Consider the following 19,222-nt stretch of genomic DNA (forward strand, 5'->3'; position numbering starts at 1 on the left):
CGTAGAAGAAGATCGACTTGCAGGAGACTGGGCCAGTTTTATTTTTTGGCATGGTGCCAAAGGCGCTCAAAGCTTTTGTGGTAATTCTTACAATCCCAGCAGTCTGCAGGCTCGTTGGAGATTGTGGGTTATGGTTGTGGGCTATGGATGGTTGTAGGTGCCAAACTGAGGTGCAGAGAACGGCGAGATTGATTCAGTATGAAACGTTTTGATCCAACCAAACTTGAGAATTGACAATATTATCTATCTATATATCCCGGAATGACTGCATCATGCAACCTTTTTCATTTGCACCTCTGCCTTCTGAGCAGCGAATTTGATTATTATTCTGATAGCAAGCACTTCTTTCATGGCCGTCTTCGGAACACCAACGGACACCCGTCCTGCTCGTTTGTTAGTAAGTGGAATAGTCAGGCAAGTATCATGATGCATTCTGGTTGGTGCTTACCATTGGGAACAGTGTCGCGAATACCCTAATCTCCTCCGATCTCTCCGTAGCATGATGCTCCCAGTCCAGTTCCAGTGCAGCCTTGCCAATCATGCCTGCCATGGAGAGCGGGACATATCTTCGCGCAAGGCAATCGTGAGCTCCGGAGCCAAAAACAAGCCAGTTCTTGGTTTTGGACTCTGCGTCTCCAGTGATCCATCGGTCGGGGTCAAAGTGGTCCGGTCTGGGGTAAATCTCTGGATCATGCAGGGCTGGGTAGCATGACGGGATGATCATGGCACCTTTTGGGACAGTGTAGTTCGGCGTGACGGGGAAGTCCTGGGTCGCAAGGTAAGGAACGAAGATGACTGGTGGCCTGTGACGGAGAAGTTCCTTAATGACCGCATTGGTATATGTCAGCGACTCCAACATAGGAAGGTCGAAAGGCTTGTTCCTGTCGCCATTCCGTGCAGCCAGGTTCTCCTCCCGCAGACGATTGAGCACGTCGGGGCGTTGGGCGAGAATCTGGAACAGCCACGTCGTCGCACTGCTCGATGCATCCTGGGACGCAAAGAGGAAAGTGAAGAGCGTCTCGCCAATCTCTTCATTGGTGAACTCGCGAATGACGTTCGGCGGCTTCTCAACGTTGGTCTCACCAGCAGCGAGCCTCTCGCGGTATCGCTCAGACTCCATCATGTGCAGCACCCTATGGTCGACGACTCACTTGGGCTCTGCTCCCGTCGCCATGTTGGCTTTGCAAGCGGCCGCGCACTTGGCGAATTCGACGTGGACGGCATCCGCGACGCGTTTCCCACGCCAGACCTTGGAAAAGGGGATATACATCGAGAGAGGGATGTTGACCAGTTCGAGTGCGGCAGTTGCGAGGTAGAAGTCGTCGGCAATCTTCTTGACAGCGTCTTGGGAGATGTAGTCGCCGAAGAAGGTACGACATGAGAGTGCGCAATTGATCTCGCGGAAAAGAGTCATAAACTCCATCGGGCGGCCACCATTCGCCGCGCTGTCTGCGACAAACTTGTCAAAGTAGTCGGCAAGTACCTTTTCTTGAATCGGGAGATAGGTTGACATGGCCTTGTTGGTGAACAGCGGAGCCAGTCCTCTTCGATACTCTGCGTGGTCTTTGCCTTGAAGAAAAACCCAGGCTTTGTGACCGATGATATCTTTGGCAACAGGCACTAGGCATGGCTCGACGTACTTAGGAGACTTGAATACCTTGTGGGCAATGTCGCGATCGGATGCAAGAACGACGAATCTGTAGGAAAACGTGTTAGCATGTGGATGAAGGATGAAGTTCAAATCATACTTGTGGAAAACAGAGACACAGCTCAGGGGTCCGCTGGCCCATTGGGCGAGATACTCGTCAAACTTGGGATGGATGGCCTGGAGGAAGGGGCCCATAATCGGGATCTTGAAGGTTGGTCCGGCGATAGAGCCTTTTCGCTTGAGATACATGACTGGAAGACGTTAACTAATGCCTTACGGCACCAGGGTGAACAAATTACATACCTTGGTCGTAGACAACTGCACCGAGAAGAATAGTCACAACATATTGCCAGGTTGACCATCCAGCAAGAAAGTCAGGTAGGGAAGTCTGGAACTGCGAAGTACTCGAGTGCCATGTTTGATTCAGCTCTGGTTGAGACGCCGAGCTTCTTAAAACTTCAGCAGCCATAGCGAGTGCGTGTGCAATTTTCGAGTTGAAGAGCTTGTTTCGTTGAAGACAGAAAGACTATGGCAATCGTTTCTGTCTTATACAAACATCAGATAGCCACCCAGCTGACTTGGCTAGCGGAAGCTGGCGTCTGGCGATTCGTATGATCAAGCCATTGAGCAGTGGTCCTTGCCTGGTCAGGATTGATAAAGACCGGGAAGCATTGGGCGCATCATACGGCTCAATTTCATTTCTGTCCCTTGCCATTTTGGGCTTGATGATACGATCATTTCTTTCTTGACAAAACAAAATCATTACTGATTCAATATCCAGAGTCTCTGTGACGGCCAATCGGAGTGCGTCAATATCACAATTACCCCCGTCTTATCCCCCTACTCCAATCATCATCTAGCAGTCCCTTCATGACGCTTGGACCTGCGGATTCTTAATCCTTCAATTCCCACCAGATCGTACCTGAGCAGCCCAGATTACCGCATCAGGCTTAGTCTCCGAAAGTCGTGCAGACGTTCCAGAGACCCGACACTCCCAGCGGAGTCTAGTCCCCATTCGGAAAAGGGCTCGATGGGGACCCGTACGTATTCTGGCTCGCTCCTCAGCCCATCTCCACCAGCACTCTTCCTCCTTTGCTCACTCTGACATTCGAGAATGCCTTAACATCCGTCTGTTCAATCTCTCGTGCCTTTCCCCCCCTCCTAACGATGCGCCAAACTCTCCGCCGATCCTGTGATACGTGCGCCAAATCAAAACACAGCTGCGATCTCCGCACACCGCGCTGCTCGCGCTGCGTCAAGCGCAAGATCCTGTGCGTCTACGCCAACGAACCCCTGACCGCACCGCCGCCGCCGCCGCCTCCGGCTGCTCCGGGGCCGGATGCTACCGGAGCCGCGAGACATCACCATGGATCCGGCGCTTTGACCAGCTACAGGATCGGGTCGCTTGATCCCTTCGACTCATATCCGCAGACGCGACTCCCTAGAGAACACGTTCAACGATTGATTCATAGCTGTACGTAGGGGCTCAACTCATTGAAGTGTTGGTTGGTCAAGGAGTGGATGGCCGGCTTACCAATTCAGTTCTCCACAAGATCGCGTTTCAGTACTACCCGCTCGACCTGAACGCAACCTCAAATCCGTTTCTCGTGTCTTGGTGGCCGCTTGCGCTGGGCGATCCTGCACTATTTCACGTCTCATTACAAACAGCATGTCTCGACGAAGAGATGTTGGCCCAGAAAGGGTTCCAAGCATCCGAGATTCTTATGGCTGACTCGGTCGCATTGCTCCGTCGCAAGGTTGAGGACACATCGCTAGCCGTGCAAGACGGAACAATGAACTCTGTCATCACTTTGGCAGCAATCGAAGTGAGCCGCTTCTTCACGTGCTCCTTTTCATCGCGAAATATCATTCATAAGGTGCATTGTTTACTGATGTCATGCAGTTCGGCAAGGGAAACATTCAAGTGAGCGAAATGCACGTTGATGGTGTCGCACGACTAGTCAACATGCGGGGCGGTATCAACTCAGTGAGGCAGACCAGCCCACTTACCGCACGAATGGTTAGCTGGTAAGTCAGCTTCAACCTTTTCCAGTGCCATGGTACTTATGTGAGTTCAAGGGTATCGATGATTGTAAAAGGTCATCCTCAGTTCGAAACCCAGGATGACGATGGCGTTGGGCATGGCATACCCCCGATCCCCGAATGGCAACAAGCACCAACTACTCACGATGACGATCTCTTTGACTTTGCCGATCAGGAAGTTGAATGCGCGGTATTAAATGTTTTCATCCGGCTACGAAATGTCTTCCAGCGGGCCAGGCGGGTTCCATTCCCAACAACCCGACTTCACGACCTCACATGTTTCGTAATACACCGCCTCTTACTTGAAGCGCCAGATCCAAGCGACCCTGCATCATCGCCACTCACCGAATGCATACGCTACGCCACCATACTTTACATGTTTAATGTCCACGGACCAACCTACTACTCACACGCAGTAATATTAAACGCCATCGTCACGCGGTTCACAGAGCAGCTCACACGGCTTGACTCATTACCACGGGTATATAACTCTCTGGACGTCTGGTTTCAAGCGATAGGGATGGTCTCGGCGGCCGGCACGCCCCTTTATGACTCGTTCGTAGAAAGGGCATGGGTTGTGGCTGCCTCTCTGGAGCTGGGCAGCTGGGATAACGCGTTTCTTCACGTCAAGAGCGTGCTTTGGCTGGAGACGCCGCAGGGCGAGGATGTCTTCCGGCCTCACTGGGACGCTATTCTTAGCCCGGAAAGTGGGCTCTCGTCGCCACAGACACTGGTGGTCTCTGTTTCGCCGAGTAGTACAATAGCGGTGGGATTCCGCTGAGAGGTTGTCAGGGGCTCACTGTTTGTAGATTGTGCTTGCAAGTTGATGCAAGCTTCATTCTGGTGGAAGATAATTGACTCGTAAGCTTTAACGTGAGGTGTATAAGTCTCTTCGGCATTGTTCTTGCCCTTACGAGCGGCATTCTGAAGGGTTTGCTGATAATTGCGCAAGAGAGTGACTTTCGGGGAGGCGTGGACAAAGTGATTGACGTGGCCATTGGCGATAGCCACGATAACCCGTTACTTCAGCTGGCAACTGTGTGTTTTTCTTAACAGATTAAATCCAGAAAGTCAAGAATCATGCTTTACTTTGGTGTTTGACCGTCCATCTTTCTTGGCCTTTTCAGAAATGAAACTGAGGCATATTCTTCGTGGTGGGTCGACGTCGTAGGCGCCAATCATTACCAGTCATTGCCGTGGCAGGCTCATAAGGTGTCGAGATTATGCACATCAACTCACGTCCATCTCGGCACCTGCACTAGTATCCACTGGCTCGATAAGAAAGAGTGAGAGCCAGAGGCCGTCAAGTTGTGATTGAACCCAAACGCAAGAGAAAGATAAAGCGGATGACGCTTGTTGATGCGCCTTGCGTGCTTACAATCGTTTCTAGTTCAGGAAGAAACGCCCCGAGCTTTTCGGCTTTGTGATATTCCCCGTGCAACCAAAAACTTGTAGCCGAAATGGGTCGGGTTGCTAGCCCAGTCCGAAGTCTTGTGAGAACCCACAACAAGGTGTACATCTTGAGGCTATCTTGCGCCAAGGTTCCACATGATAGCACGCGCCTGGCAGGTCGCGGCAATGCAACTAAGAACAGAGGACCCCGTTGATACTTATTCACTTCTCAGATTCTTGGCTTCTGTAAAGCAAATACAGCATTTTCTTCCCTGCATCCGGCAGGTGACATCGTCACCATGTCTTCGGCAGTTCTAATCCGACGACCCGCCCCTGTCATATGTATGGATATCTACTTCCCCCGGCCCCGCCACTTCTTCGAACAGAAGGTGGCCAAGTCCCCGTGGGGCCGCCACCTAGTTCGTTCGTGACAGCAAGACAGGCCCTCAGACGCCAATCCTTCTGGATGCCTTAGGACCTAAACAGACCCGCACAGTCGAGCCCCAGCCCCTTTACAACCAGACGTCGGAACGGTGGGGGAAGACGTGATGGTCTCTGCCATGGCAAGATCTTCGACGGGAGATTGGCGACGAATCTAAGATTCAACTTGCAGGCTTGGGGAGCAGCGATACTGGGACGTTGAGGCTGTGATGTGTAGCGCGATGGGACCAAGATGCGTGATAACGCACGGCTGCGGTCGGCGTTGACGTGTCGTGATTCGTGATCTTGGCATGCTGTTGAGGTTTTCGTGATCTTGCTTATCAGCTGCGCTGGCGGGTACTCCGAGTCTGCTTAAGCGTTAGCCTCGCTCCCAGCTGCAAACTCTCCCCGCATCTTTCATTTCATCCCGTCGGTCCGGCAAATCCGGGGTAGCTCAGTAATCTTGAACTCTGATGCCGAGCTGAATCCCCGCGTGATGATGCTGTGATGTTTGCATTTTGATCACTGATCACAGCATACATTCCACATCCGCATGTTCACGATTCTGAGATGCCACTCCAATCACTGATAGCGATCGTTCACTGAACCATGAACGCTGCGGGCGAATGACTTGGACATCCCGCGCGGCAACCGGTCCCTGCCATGCCTGTCCCACGCTGTGCGGGTATGCTGCATCCCAACCCTCCTCCTCTGAAACGACTGCTACCATGAAACCAGCCCTGATCTACACGATGTTCTGTCTTGTTAAGGGGCCATATTCAGCACCCCCTAGTCGCTTCTTCAGCACCCAGTTAAACCCCTTTTAGTAAGTCATTACGTTAGTGCTATACTACATATAGTAGAGTGAATCTCTAGCCTTATTAGTTACTAAAAGATTTATTATATATAGTAATATATAGTTTTATAAGATATAGAGCGAAAATTTATATATTAACGCGTTAATCTAATACTAAAGCTACTTATATTACTTATACTACTTATACTACTTATACTTATATTACTACTTTAGCTAACTTAAAAACTACTTAAATTACTATTAATTTAAAAGTAGTAAAACCTTAAAGTATACTTATAGAAATAGTAAAAAAGTCTATAAGTACTACTAAAGCTAACTTTAGCTAAAAAAAGTTAATATTAAAGCTAATAGTAGTAATAGAAATAGTAGTAGCTAACTTAAAGTAAAATTCTATAAAGTTTAAGCTAATTACTAGCTTATTTAATAGAACTACTAGCTAACTAATACTTATATCCTCTCCTCTTATTTTTCAGCTTATTTTTTAATAGCTAACTTCTTCTTTTTTTTTAGTAGCTATATTAGTAATAATAATAATATAATAAATATATTAGCTTAAGCTATTTTAAATATAGAGGGATCTCTTTTAGTAAATATATTATAATTAGTATAAAAGAAAAGTATTAATATAGTTAATTAATATTATAGTATATTATCTATAAAGGTGTTATTATTATTAATTAATATAATATTTTATTAGTAGTTCTTTTTTTAGAGGATAATATTAAAGTTAAGCTTTTTTATTACTACTCTAAGTATTATAATCTCTAGCTATAAAATATTAATTAGAAGTATATTTAGTAAAAAAAAAAAAAAAAAATATATTAAGGTTTAGTTAAGCTATTAATAGTAGTCTATAGCTTTTTATATAAAGTAGTATTTATTATCTACTAATTTAAAGTAGTTAAAAATATTATAATAGTAAAATAAGCTTTACTAATATAAGAAAAAGCCTATATAAAAACTTAGCTTTTTTAATTATAATTTATTAACTTAGATATTATAAACTACTTTATATTATTAATATATTATATTAAGTACTTTAAATAAAATAGCTTAAATTAACTAATATAATATAAATATCTTATTATAAATATTCTTAAATAGAAACTTCTCCTTATTAATATAATTATATAGCGCCTACTTCTTAGTTTTAATTATCTTAGTAATTATAGAGTAGAGGCTATAAAGATTAGTAAAGTAGTTATATAAATATAACTTTAATTTAGTATAAATAGACTCTATATATAATATTATTTTAAAGCTATAGTTATAATATTCTCTAATAGTAAAGTTAGTAAACTAAAAGTAAAATAGAAAATAAGTAGTAATAAAGTAGTTAATAATTTAAAGTTAGGTTACTTTAAAAGCTTTTTTAAGGTTTTTTTAGTATTTCTAAAATAGCACTTTAGTTAATATATAGATATATAACTTTTATACTTATAAAACCCTATTTAGTAATTACTTAATTTTATTAGAATTAGTAGTTAATAAAATAACTAAGTTTAATATTATAGTTATAAAGTTAATATTATTAGTATTATTATTATTAAGTAGTAAGAAGTTAGTAGTTAGTATTAAATTTTATACCTTATAGCTAACCTCTAAGTTAATAAGATCTTCTATAATATTAGCCTTAAAATCCTAGCTAATAAGATTAACTAAAGTTTCCTTAACCTTATTTATAGTTAAATTAAGTAAATTAAAAATATTCCTAATATAGGGTATACTAAGATTATTAGTATTTCTAGACCTAATAGAAAGCTAGTTTTTAGCTTAGTTATTATTATCCCTTTCTAATACTTTATCTTACTTATTTTTTATATTTAATATTATATTTTTTAGTATATATTAAATATAGATCTATTACTATATATTTATAAATATAACTCTAGTAGCTTTTTTAAATACTTTATTAAAATTAATTATTATTACTTTTAGAACTATAATTTTTTTAACTATAATTATATCTCTAAGCTACTTAAGAACCTACTTATATATAGTAGTATTTTTACTTAAAATAAAGTAGAAAGTAGTATTAAAAGTTAAATATACTATAATAAAACTATTAATCTTAAAAAGTAGTATATTAAAGTAATTTACTTATTACTAATTAGTTTTATTTTTTTTTTTTTTAACTTTATAACTAACTTTATATATAGTATCTATTAATAGTAATTTTAGATTCTATTACTACTACTTAAAGTACTAAGAGTATATCTAAAAAACTATATTAATCCTACTTAAGCTAGTATTATAGTAGAAGCTTAGATATCTAATATCTATACTTTATTCTAGTTTATATATAAATATCTAAGTAGTTAAAAAAGGGTTATATTTTTTATAATATAGTTAACACTAAATATTATATATATTAATTATATAAATATAATTAATACCTACTTCTTTATTTATCTATATAGTAATATTATATACTATTAATTTACTTAACTTTAAGAGGTCTTTAATATATACTTATATTACCTCTTTACTACTTATTACTTTATATATTATTACTTAAAATATTTAACTATATAGTTTTAACTTATTAGTAATAAGTAAATAGTTATATTAATTATTAACTATAGAGGTAGTTTATCTCTTTAAAGTTTATAATAATTATATAGACTACTAATAACCTATTTTATTAGTTATTAAGTCTCTAGAAGTTACTATAAACTTCTTAAAGTAACTTTTATACTTATAGTTTAGATCTTATTAGTATTTAATACTATATACTATTAATTATAACTTACTTCTAATTATACTATACTTAAAAGGCTTTTAATACTAATAGACTTTCTTAAGAAACCTATTAAGAGTAGGATTAATTAATTTTATATTAGGAATATAGTAGTAATAAAAAAATAGATAAATTTAGTAAGAATATTAATACTTTAATATTAGAGGGATATATAGTAAGTTAGGTTATTAATAAATAATATATTTATATATTCTAAGTAGCTTACTTTAATCTATGTAGCTATTATATAAAATATCTAGTATAAAGATAGTTTAGGTAGCTATAAAGTAGTGGGTACCCTCTATAGCTATAACGCTTATAAACTACTAAAAGGGGTTTAACTGGGTGCTGAAGAAGCGACTGGGGGGTGCCGAATATGGCCCCTCGTCTTGTTTAGCAGAAATGTGGAAGGAGGCCAGGAATATGTCGGAACCCCACCTTTGGCCGGTGAGCAAGCGGGGCCGGCCCTAGATAATTAGCCCGACGTCATCTGGACTGACAGGCTTGCCATTGGCCATGAGCGCTGCTGGCAGATGCGCGAATATCAATAGTTCTCTTGGCCTCTCCACTGCATCAAGGGTCCATGTCTCCGGTGTAGTCTGGGAGCATGTGCTGGTACCCGCCAGGGTGTTTCGTGTGATGAGGATGGACTCGAGCCGGTGGGCGATGTGGCTTTTCACCAGGGAAAATGGCCAGAAATTCGCAAAAGAATCACATCATTCTTCCAATACAACTTCACGAGCACAGAAAAATATTGATATGCTCACTTCCAAGTTCTAAGTCACCTACGAGCGCCCAGCATTCCCGTCACGATGTGCCGGGGCCAGGATCCCCCACCACCGGAAGCCCCTCGTCCCCCACTCCGGCAGCCACTGGATTAAGGTTGCATGGATGCGACTAATGTGGATCTCCTGGGGAACCCGGGGTAGTGCGAGTACGACAGTTTCTCGCTCCAGACTAGCGACTTGTTCTTGCAGAAGGACGAGGGTATCTGATTAAAAAGGGACGACTCAGGAGCCAGAGTTTTGAGATCAGGCCATGACGGGTCAACAGTTTGAACTTGTCATCTCGAAAAATCATCAAACACTGAACTACAAACAACACTGACATCGAATTCGACAAACAGCGACGCCATGTCAGGCTGGAAGTATGCCTTCTCGTTGAGCAAGTATGAGGTGTTGGAGGCGACGCCGCCTGGGACGGCGAAGTTGATGTGTGAGTCATTTTTGTGTTGTCAACGTCGTCAAACTGGGCTGGTCATCAATATTCATCAAAGATTGGCTTCCATTTATAACTTCACCCATCCATCCAACATCTCGTAATTCTGCACCTAACTAACTCACATAATTTCAAGACGAAAGTGAATCCTCAGGCGGGTCCCGAAGATCATCAGCCTCGCTCATCCGATTCCCCCAACCATCAGAAGACCCGGCCGACCCTCTCAACTGGCCAACATGGCGCAAGTTCGGGCTTCTGCTGACCGTCGGCCTCTACTCGTTCGCCGGAAACTTCACCAGTGCCAGCATCGCTCCTGCGCTTCAACTCTGGTTCAAGGAGTTCCCCACGGACCACCGGCCGTTCAGCGACTTGACTTACTTCATCGCCGTATGTTACCCAAAGACGTCAAGGAGGAAGTTGAAATCTCGATCGACTAACATGGGACCTTCGTTCTAGATTAGCACCTTGTTCCTCGGCGCGGCGAATATCTGGTGGGTTCCGTTGTCCAACATCATCGGTAGAAGGCCAGTCCTACTTGTCTCAACCGTCATCATGACTGTGTGCTCAATCTGGTGTGCCGTTGGAACTTCATACAACTCTGTTCTCGCTGCGAGAGTCTTTCAGGCTATTGGTGGCAGTGCCTCTGAGACAGTTGCTCCAGCTCTGATTGGGGAGGTCTTTTTCGTTGATGAGCGCGGTCGAGCAATGGTATGTTTGAAACATCCAAAGAACACGAATTGTCTCTTTGATACAGACTAACAATATGTTTTCGCAAAGGCCATCTACACCGTATTCCTCGCAGGTGGTCCTCTCCTCGGCGGTATTGCAGGAGGATACATCGGTTTCCAACTCGGCTGGACCTACATCTTCTGGGTCGGCGCCGCCATCTCCGCAGCATGCATCATCGGAGTCTTCTTCTTCATCCCCGAAACGCTGTACGACCGCGTCGTCTCCCCGACCGACCCCGGCATGATGCCCGTCATCGACGAGAAGGGCATGGACAGCCACGTCGAGGACGCCCGAAGCCAAGTCACGCAATACAAACCGTACACGTTCGCGAGATCCCTTGGCTTCACTCACTACCGCGGCGGAGTCCTTCGGAACTTCATCGCGCCATGGAGGACTCTCGCGCTCCCCGGCACGTGGGTGGTGATGTTCCACTACGCAGGACTGGTTGGCGGCATCGTTACCATCTCGACCATCGGTCCCCAAATCATGGCCCAGCCCCCATACCTTTGGGGCGCAAATGTCGGTCTCATCAACGTCGGCGGTATTCTGGGTACTCTCTTCGGTGCATTGTACACTTATCTCCTGTCCGACTCTCGGTTGAAGAAGACGGTTAAGACGCAGGGTGGACTGGCGGAGCCCGAGAGCAGACTGCCAACCATGTTCCCTGCCCTCGTCATTGCGACGGGCGGCTTCTTTACTTTCGGGTTCGTGGCCCAGTATCCTTCCAAGAACGGCTGGGTTGGGTTGTGCTTCGGATACGCCATGGTTGCATTTGGTTTGATGCAAGTCCCTTCGATTGGCTTCAACTACGTGAGTTAAACACCTTTCGCCGTTATGCCGCATTCGTACTAAACATTTGAAAATAGTTGATCGATTCCTACGGCCGCCTCTCAGGAGACTGTTTCGTCATCGTCACCATCATGCGCGCCATCATCGCTTTCGCATGGACGTTTTTTGTGTCGCACTGGGTCGAAGATCGGGGCGCCGCAGAGCCATTTGGAGTATTTGGCATGCTGATGGGCATCTTTGCTCTTCTCACAGTACCTCTGTGGCTTTACGGAAAGCGCACGAGGATTGCGACTGCTGGAGTAGTTGAGAGAGCGTGATCTCATTGATGTGAAAAAGTAAAAAGAAACCCCCCTCGATGTAACGTGTGCTGCCATATTCTTTATTAGCCAACTCTGAGATCGCATCGCATGTACATTCCACGGGTTAAGCCTCAGAACTTCATTGTATACTCATTTGCATACTCTAACTCGTGCATAGAGTTGCAGTTGCAGAGTCTTCGGGAGATGTTCAACTCAGAAAAGTGGAGGGGGCAGTTTTCAAAGTCTCCAGCCCCATTTCCCCATTGACCAATCCGCGTCCGCAAATTACCGGAAGTGGCGCTCTTGACAGGCTGACTCATCGTCGGAGGGGCATCCCGATCTGCGGGACCGTTATCGGGTCTCCAACTCTCTCGATCTGAATTGATTTAACCCCACGTTCCAACCTCACCTCACATCAACCCACCACCCTCCACATCCCACCAAACCCGACCTCAAACATGACTCCCAGCCTCCAGCAAGCCAAGGTCACCTTCATCGGTGGCGGCAACATGGCCGCCGCCATTATCGGCGGCCTCCTCGCCAAGGACATCCCCAAGCAGAACATCTTCGTGTCCGAGCCGTGGGAGGTCAACCGCGAGAAGATGGCCGCGCAGGGCGTGCGCACGACCACGTCCAACCTCGAGGCCTCCAAGGACGCCGACATCGTCATCCTGGCCGTCAAGCCGCAGGTGTGCAAGACGGTGTGCGAGGAGCTCGGCGCCGGCTGGAAGGGCGCGGCGAAGCTGCCCCTCGTCATCTCCATCACGGCCGGCAACAAGGTCGAGAGCATCGCCGAGTGGTTCAAGCAGAGCGGCGGCAGCGCGCCCCACATTGTGCGCGTGATGCCCAACACACCTGCGCTGGTCGGAGAGGGCGCTTCGGGTATCTATGCCAGCCAGGATGTGACGGAGGATGAGAAGGCGTTGACCACGGCGCTGATGGGCAGTGTGAGCAAGGCGACAGAGTGGGTTGATAAGGAGGAGCTCCTGGATGTTGTCACTGGACTGTCTGGTATGTTGTGCCCTCAATTATGTGACACGGGACATCGCTAATTTTGACCAGGTTCCGGCCCCGCCTACTTCTTCGCCTTCGTCGAGCACCTCATCACCGGCGCCACGAAGCTCGGGCTCTCCGAGGAGCAGGCCACCCGCCTGGCGAAGCAGACCTGCTTCGGTGCGGGCAAGATGCTCGTCGAGTCCTCTGATGAGCCTGCGCAGCTGCGCAAGAACGTGACCAGCCCCAACGGCACGACGCATGCCGCTCTTGTGAGCTTTGAGAAGGCCGGCTTGAAGGAGATTGTGGAGGGCGCCGTCAAAGCCGCGACGGATCGTGCCGACGAGTTGGGCAAGCAGTGAAATAGTCCGACGTAGGGGACAAAAGTCTTGCATCCATTCAAATCAAACAAAAGTTTCTTAACAATGCGATTGTCAGTGCGCAAAGTCTCTCTAGTAAAGTCAACGAGCATTGTGTTTGCTCGTGTCGTTCGGCAATCAAACGGTCGAAAAACAACACTTACTCGATACTTTATCCTGGCATCGATATGGCCTAGGGGGTTTCTCGACATTCAGCAATCCAATGCGACTTCAAGTTTAGCTAGGTGCATCGGTGTCCATCCTCTCGTCCCCTCCGAGTTTCGTCTGCCCTCGCAGTTATGTCGTTCCTAACCTGGAAGCGACATCGAGGTGACCAGGCCTTTTTTTAGGAAGAGGCCAGGGCGGGTCAGAACGTCAGAGACTGGCTCGGGGCCACACCATTGCATTACATGGCGCTTGCCGCCCGTAAATCATCGAGAGCCCCATACCGAATCGACGCAAGGCAATTCATCAGTCTGCTCGTCCGTCATGGAGCGGATATTAACGCCAAGAATGCGGCCGGATACACCCTCCTATTAAGGACTTGCGGGAAGGGGGCTGGTATCATTATGGGCCTTGCCGGCCGTGACCAGGTGCGCACCGTATCGCGCCTATTCCGTGATCCGCCACGGCGCTCTACGCGTCAATCTCGTCACAATCGCAGCTAGGCAGAGGCCGAGAGAACCAAAGAATGTCGTTCACCTCCTCAATTTCCCCTCAGAACAATTACACTGCGTATGAATGCATCGCCTGACAACTGACAGCTAGCTCTGGATTAAATCATGGATGTTTGTTCAGGTGAGTGGTTGTGCCGCAACCCCCTTCCCCCTTGCCCCTAACGCCGATCCTGCGCCGGCCCGTCGGACTGGGTCGGCTGGATAACTCATCAGGTACAAGTGTACTACAGACACAGCATTCGGTGTGCGGGGATAAAGCCAATCAACAGAGATCGATGCCTTCTTTTTCTTGGTACGAGTGGTCCTGACGACGACAAGGTAATCTTGTGGTTGGAACTTGGAGCAATTGGTGTGACAGTGGATGCACAATGTAGTGTAGTCCAGTCGCACCTGATGGCATGAAAGCCGTCCAATTCAGACCCTCTATTTTTCCTATGTCAGAGCGACTACTTTTCCTGTGTGCTCGCTATCGTCTTTGCCGCTATGGTTACTGTTCTTGTTGCTGCTATCATTGCTACCATTGTCGTCTGTCATCGTCGTCTGTCGTTGTCGTCTATTATCGTCCTCCTCCTCATCAAAGTCACCTAGTACACAGGAGGATCAGGCGATGTCGTCCAATCCGCACCGCAACGGTGTGTTGGGAGAAAGCTTTGCCCCACTTCACTGAGTGGTTGTCAAGGTTTGCCCATTGCCAAGAACCTCTCAACCATCACACCTTGACGTTGCTGACGGTGTGACTCATCCAGATCGCCCTGAGTCAAGAATATATCTCCGATGTAGAGACCGAAAATTTCTTCTAAGGACGGGCATCAAAACTTGTCGTGGGCTCGGTTCCAGCCCATGATTCGATATCACCCCACCGCGCATCCGTATGCATACCAACAGCATACTTGCATTAGCCCGGTGCTGTGTGACACCGCTACAGACTCCCCGCCATCGCTGGATCGAAAAACTTCCCGCCTCAATCTTCATCAACCGGCAATCCGAAACTAAGCCGAACAAACGGAATACGAGCCCTGATGGAGTCACTATCATCTGGATCTGGGCCGGCCTTTGCGGCTTCCCGTCAGCGCGAGGAGCTGGCCTCAGTTTCGGACACATTGAGCTCTATCCGGCTTAGCACGCCACCCCGCATTTACGAGGACAAACAGACGGCTGAGCCAACGGTATCCGTAGCAGATTTCCCTATGGAGCTTATTGTTATGATCTTCAAGCGTCTGGGCTCCCGTGGGGCAGATTGGGCAAATGGTTATCGGAAGAAAGAGACACGAGGCGATGACGATCGCTTTCATCGCTTTGATATTTGGCGAGACATGGTCAATTTCGCTGCGACCTGCAGAAGAATCCACGAATGCATCACGCCGATGATCTACCGACTGGATAATTATGCCTTCCACTCTTCCGCCCTACTCCTCTCCGCGAAAAGGGGCAACGTGGCCGGCATATTGAAAGCCTTGGAGTTTGGGGCACAAATCGACTCTCCGGATTGCACCGAGCTGTGGATTTTGGACGAGAAAAAGACCACCCGAACACCAATTGCTCTGCGGCTCGCGTCCTTGCATTGGGCCTCGTACCACCGGCACCTGGACGCCATGGATATTCTATTGCAACGCGGCGCCAGCCCTAATGACGTGGTGCCCGTGAAGTTGCCTTTTCCTGATACCCGGCTTAATTGCCCCGCATCCAACGTGATGAAATCGGTGTACAAATCGCACACACGTTGGGACCGTTTCTACTCCTGCGAGCGGGCGGAGACACTTCTCGACGAAGGTGCCAACGCTCTCTATCTAACCCTTCTGAAGTCTTCCAGTTATAGCTGCAACTATTATGATAGGAACGAGGAAAGATCTCGGGCCCGCGCGGATGCTGGGACTGACGCAGCGAGACTACTGATACGGGCTGGGGCATCGTTGATCACACACACCGGATTGGGACTTCACGCACTTCACCAAGCATGCTGCGGCTACGATTTCGAGATGACCAGGTTCCTGTTGGAAGAGGTTGGAGCGGACCCAAACGTCAAAGACCCACTCGGGAACACACCGATGCATTACATGGCGCTTGCCGTCAAATCATCATATGACCCGTACCAAAACGACCCCTACCGAAACGACGTGAGGCAATTGATCAGTTTACTCCTCCGTCATGGAGCGGACATCAACGCTGAGAACGCAGCCGGATACACCCCGCTGCACTCTTTTCTGCGTTCTGAATGGTCAAGATTCTCTCATGCTGAGACTGAGGCATGCTTTGCGTTTCTCGACGCAGGTGCTTACATCATTTCGGAGCGTTTGCTAGATTTTTATCTGTCGACGAGCCGTAGGCCCTTGTCCGATGAAAGGAAACAAATAGTCTTGGACGCAGAAACCAAAGGCCAAAACATCTACTTATCGAGGATAGATGAGAATGACTCAGAAACCGACGAGACGGACTCGAATTTTGACGAGGACGATTCGGATGTGGATGAAGATGAGGTGGAGCTCAGCGAGGAGGAAGCAAAAGCGGTCAATATCCAACTGTGTAAGCTGTGGTGTAGGAAATTGGGCCACCAGTCGGAGCCAACCCAAATTATCAGCAGCTGGAGCTTGGATGACTGGGAGTCTTATTGGGACAAGGCCCGTTATGTCGACAGCCGTGAAAAGAATGGAAGAGACAACGGCGACGACGACGATAAATGACGACGATAAATGATGACGATAAATGACGACGATAAATGACGACGATAAATGACGAGAAATGACGGCGGTATAAAGCACACAGAAAACATAATCGCTATAGCGCCGGGAAAAGTAGAGAGACTGGTCTCCTGTTGAGTGTGCAATGATTCACGGCACACTCCAACCACTTCTCTGAGAATCCACGCTGCTCAACCTATGCGATTTTGTTGTAACTCTCTTGAACTGACGTATTTCCTCCAAAACAAAATCTCGTCATACCGTGTCCCTTGAATAATTCGAAGTTGTCATTCACAGTGACTAACCTTGAAGGTTTTCTTTAATGACTTGCTCAACCGTAAAGGTATCTCGTGTATGTATTTCCGAAGCTGAGACCAAATTCATAAGTACCTGGCCACGGACACGGTCTAGCCGTTGTCTGTAATCAAATTTTCCTCTCACTCAGCCTGATCATTACTTTTTACCTACTGACGCTTGCATACCTTCCGTAGGTAACTTGCTTTTCCACACCACAGTACGGAAGTTCTGACATTGCCATTTGTGCCTGTATGAGCTTACATAATTCCCTGCCCTCTATTTCCATGTCATTTCAAAATCGAGAGACCACAACGTGAGCCAGCTTGCTATTATCAACATGGATCCGGCTCAACGCACATTTGCGGCGGACGCCACACCTACTTGGCAAGATCCTGACAATAATAATACCATTCTCCTTTCTGGTGAGCTGAGCCCCATTCCGCTTAGCTCATCATCGCCGAGTTTATCCACTGGAACCAACAAGATTACCAAAACGTACGCCAGTTGCGTTGATCTACCGCAAGAACTTATCCTCGTCATTATTGGTTACATTGCTGAAAACTATGGATTGAAATCCACGCTCGCCGACAAAAATGCAGAAGGTCACCGGATAAACAAGGTCGTTTTTGCCGGGGGTCTTAATTCTGCCGTGTGGCATGACCTCGTCAGTTTGGCCGCCTCTTGCAAGACTCTTTACCATCGCATGACGCCCACCATCTACGACATGAACGTCAAGCACGCCTACGCCTCAGCTCTGGTGCCTTCTGCGAAGTATGGAAGCTTGGATGGCATGATGTGGGCTCTCGAGAATGGCGCCGACGTCAATCAGACCGAGGTGACAAAGTCGACGGATTCTCGATGGGAGCCTCTCTATCATGGCATGACGGCCCTTCACTGGGCCTCGTACCATTGTGACCTGGACGCCATGAGGATCTTGTTGGATCGAGGCGCCGACCCGGAATGCGAGATGGATGCTTGTCAACCCGGACTGTACGGTCCCATTTCTTCAATCATTTCAATCTTTTGGCGCCATCTACGGTATACTGGACTGTGGAAAGACAAGATAGCACAATTGCTGGCCAAAGGGGTCAACCCCCTCTTTTTCGCACTTATCCCCAGCTACAAGGCCGCCGACCACCTCTATCTACCAGAATATCAGATCACGAGACAACAGTGTCGAAAGGCGGCCAGGATGCTCATCAACGCCGGGTCTTCCTTGATCACGCACAGAACGCTGGGAATTCACGCGCTTCACCAGGCGTGCGGCTCACGAGATGTGAACCTCGCCAGGCACCTGCTGGAGCACTGCGACGCAGACACAGACGTCAAAGACTGGCTTGGCAACTCCCCGCTGCACTACTTCGCCCTGGACGGTTTTGAGGGATACGATGACCCTGAAGAACTGATCGGCCTGATGGTACAGCACGGTGCTGACGTCAACGCAACGAATCATGCAGGGTACACGCCGCTTCATTACGCCCTGGCCTTCTGGGACGACGGCCACCACTTGACGGACAAGACGGACCACATGGTCGCGTTGTTGAAGGCGGGAGCGTATCTGCTGCCCGAGTGCAAGGACCTGCGCGGTAAGATTATCAACAACAAACGCTACAACGACGCGCAGTACGTTAACCGCCTGGTTTCGAAGGCGGTGAAACTCTCCAAACGCCACGAGATACGGTTTGACGGCAGGAAATTGCCGACCATGGAGGACCTCTGTGAAAAAGAGCAGAAAGTGGCGCTCAGCACTTTTTACCACTGCTGCGAGGTGCCGGAGGAGCTTCAGGTCTTGGCGGTCAAAGAATTCACCGATGAGTTGTCGAAGAATGAGTGGAAGGATTATTGGGTGCAGAGGTCAATTGATGGCAACTTGTAATATCTTAATGTCTTTCCCGCCATTCTTCCAAAGATAGCTTCGGCTGCTGCACGTATGTCGAGGGAGGTTGTTAAAGCCTGGCGCTATCGTCAACGCACCCAACGCTGCAGAGTACACACTACTCTATCACGTCATGAGATTCTGGGCGGAGAGGAGCACTTGGATGAGGAAATCGATCATCTGGTTGCTTTGAGCATGTCTTCTTCCCGCATATGCGCCTCTGCTGCGGAATTAGCTCCGCGGGAGCCGT

General features: G+C 47.1%; 7 protein-coding genes across 7 annotated transcripts; 5 read left to right on the plus strand and 2 right to left on the minus strand.

Moving 5' to 3' along the window:
* Positions 1 to 347: 347 nt before the first annotated feature.
* ERG5-1 (Cytochrome P450 61) lies at positions 348 to 1,120 on the minus strand (the record flags this gene model as incomplete). Its single annotated transcript, XM_036640444.1, has 2 exons — positions 348 to 383; positions 449 to 1,120. The coding sequence occupies 2 exons, from the start codon at positions 1,118 to 1,120 to the stop codon at positions 348 to 350; spliced, it is 708 nt and encodes a 235-aa protein (XP_036494704.1).
* Positions 1,121 to 1,147: 27 nt separating this feature from the next.
* On the minus strand, positions 1,148 to 2,117 carry ERG5-2 (Cytochrome P450 61; the record flags this gene model as incomplete). Its single annotated transcript, XM_036640445.1, has 3 exons — positions 1,148 to 1,697; positions 1,749 to 1,899; positions 1,952 to 2,117. 3 exons carry the CDS (start codon positions 2,115 to 2,117, stop codon positions 1,148 to 1,150), a joined length of 867 nt encoding a protein of 288 aa, XP_036494705.1.
* A 698-nt stretch (positions 2,118 to 2,815) lies between these two features.
* Positions 2,816 to 4,472, plus strand: CGCS363_v008597 (uncharacterized protein; the record flags this gene model as incomplete). The annotated part of the gene is made up of 4 exons (XM_036640446.1): positions 2,816 to 3,122; positions 3,191 to 3,474; positions 3,552 to 3,676; positions 3,728 to 4,472. 4 exons carry the CDS (start codon positions 2,816 to 2,818, stop codon positions 4,470 to 4,472), a joined length of 1,461 nt encoding a protein of 486 aa, XP_036494706.1.
* Positions 4,473 to 10,193: 5,721 nt separating this feature from the next.
* Positions 10,194 to 12,113, plus strand: CGCS363_v008598 (putative MFS-type transporter; the record flags this gene model as incomplete). The annotated part of the gene is made up of 5 exons (XM_036640447.1): positions 10,194 to 10,275; positions 10,415 to 10,665; positions 10,735 to 10,986; positions 11,056 to 11,817; positions 11,874 to 12,113. 5 exons carry the CDS (start codon positions 10,194 to 10,196, stop codon positions 12,111 to 12,113), a joined length of 1,587 nt encoding a protein of 528 aa, XP_036494697.1.
* A 440-nt stretch (positions 12,114 to 12,553) lies between these two features.
* proC (Pyrroline-5-carboxylate reductase) lies at positions 12,554 to 13,450 on the plus strand (the record flags this gene model as incomplete). The annotated part of the gene is made up of 2 exons (XM_036640448.1): positions 12,554 to 13,106; positions 13,158 to 13,450. The coding sequence occupies 2 exons, from the start codon at positions 12,554 to 12,556 to the stop codon at positions 13,448 to 13,450; spliced, it is 846 nt and encodes a 281-aa protein (XP_036494698.1).
* Positions 13,451 to 15,311: 1,861 nt separating this feature from the next.
* Positions 15,312 to 16,802, plus strand: Ank1-2 (Ankyrin-1; the record flags this gene model as incomplete). The annotated part of the gene is made up of 1 exon (XM_036640449.1): positions 15,312 to 16,802. One exon carries the CDS (start codon positions 15,312 to 15,314, stop codon positions 16,800 to 16,802), a length of 1,491 nt encoding a protein of 496 aa, XP_036494285.1.
* Positions 16,803 to 17,433: 631 nt separating this feature from the next.
* On the plus strand, positions 17,434 to 18,972 carry Ank1-1 (Ankyrin-1; the record flags this gene model as incomplete). The annotated part of the gene is made up of 1 exon (XM_036640450.1): positions 17,434 to 18,972. One exon carries the CDS (start codon positions 17,434 to 17,436, stop codon positions 18,970 to 18,972), a length of 1,539 nt encoding a protein of 512 aa, XP_036494218.1.
* Positions 18,973 to 19,222: the final 250 nt, after the last annotated feature.

This window comes from Colletotrichum siamense, assembly GCF_013390195.1.
Source record: "Colletotrichum siamense strain Cg363 chromosome Unknown KSG_Cg363_contig05, whole genome shotgun sequence".
Classification (NCBI taxonomy): domain Eukaryota; kingdom Fungi; phylum Ascomycota; class Sordariomycetes; order Glomerellales; family Glomerellaceae; genus Colletotrichum; species Colletotrichum siamense.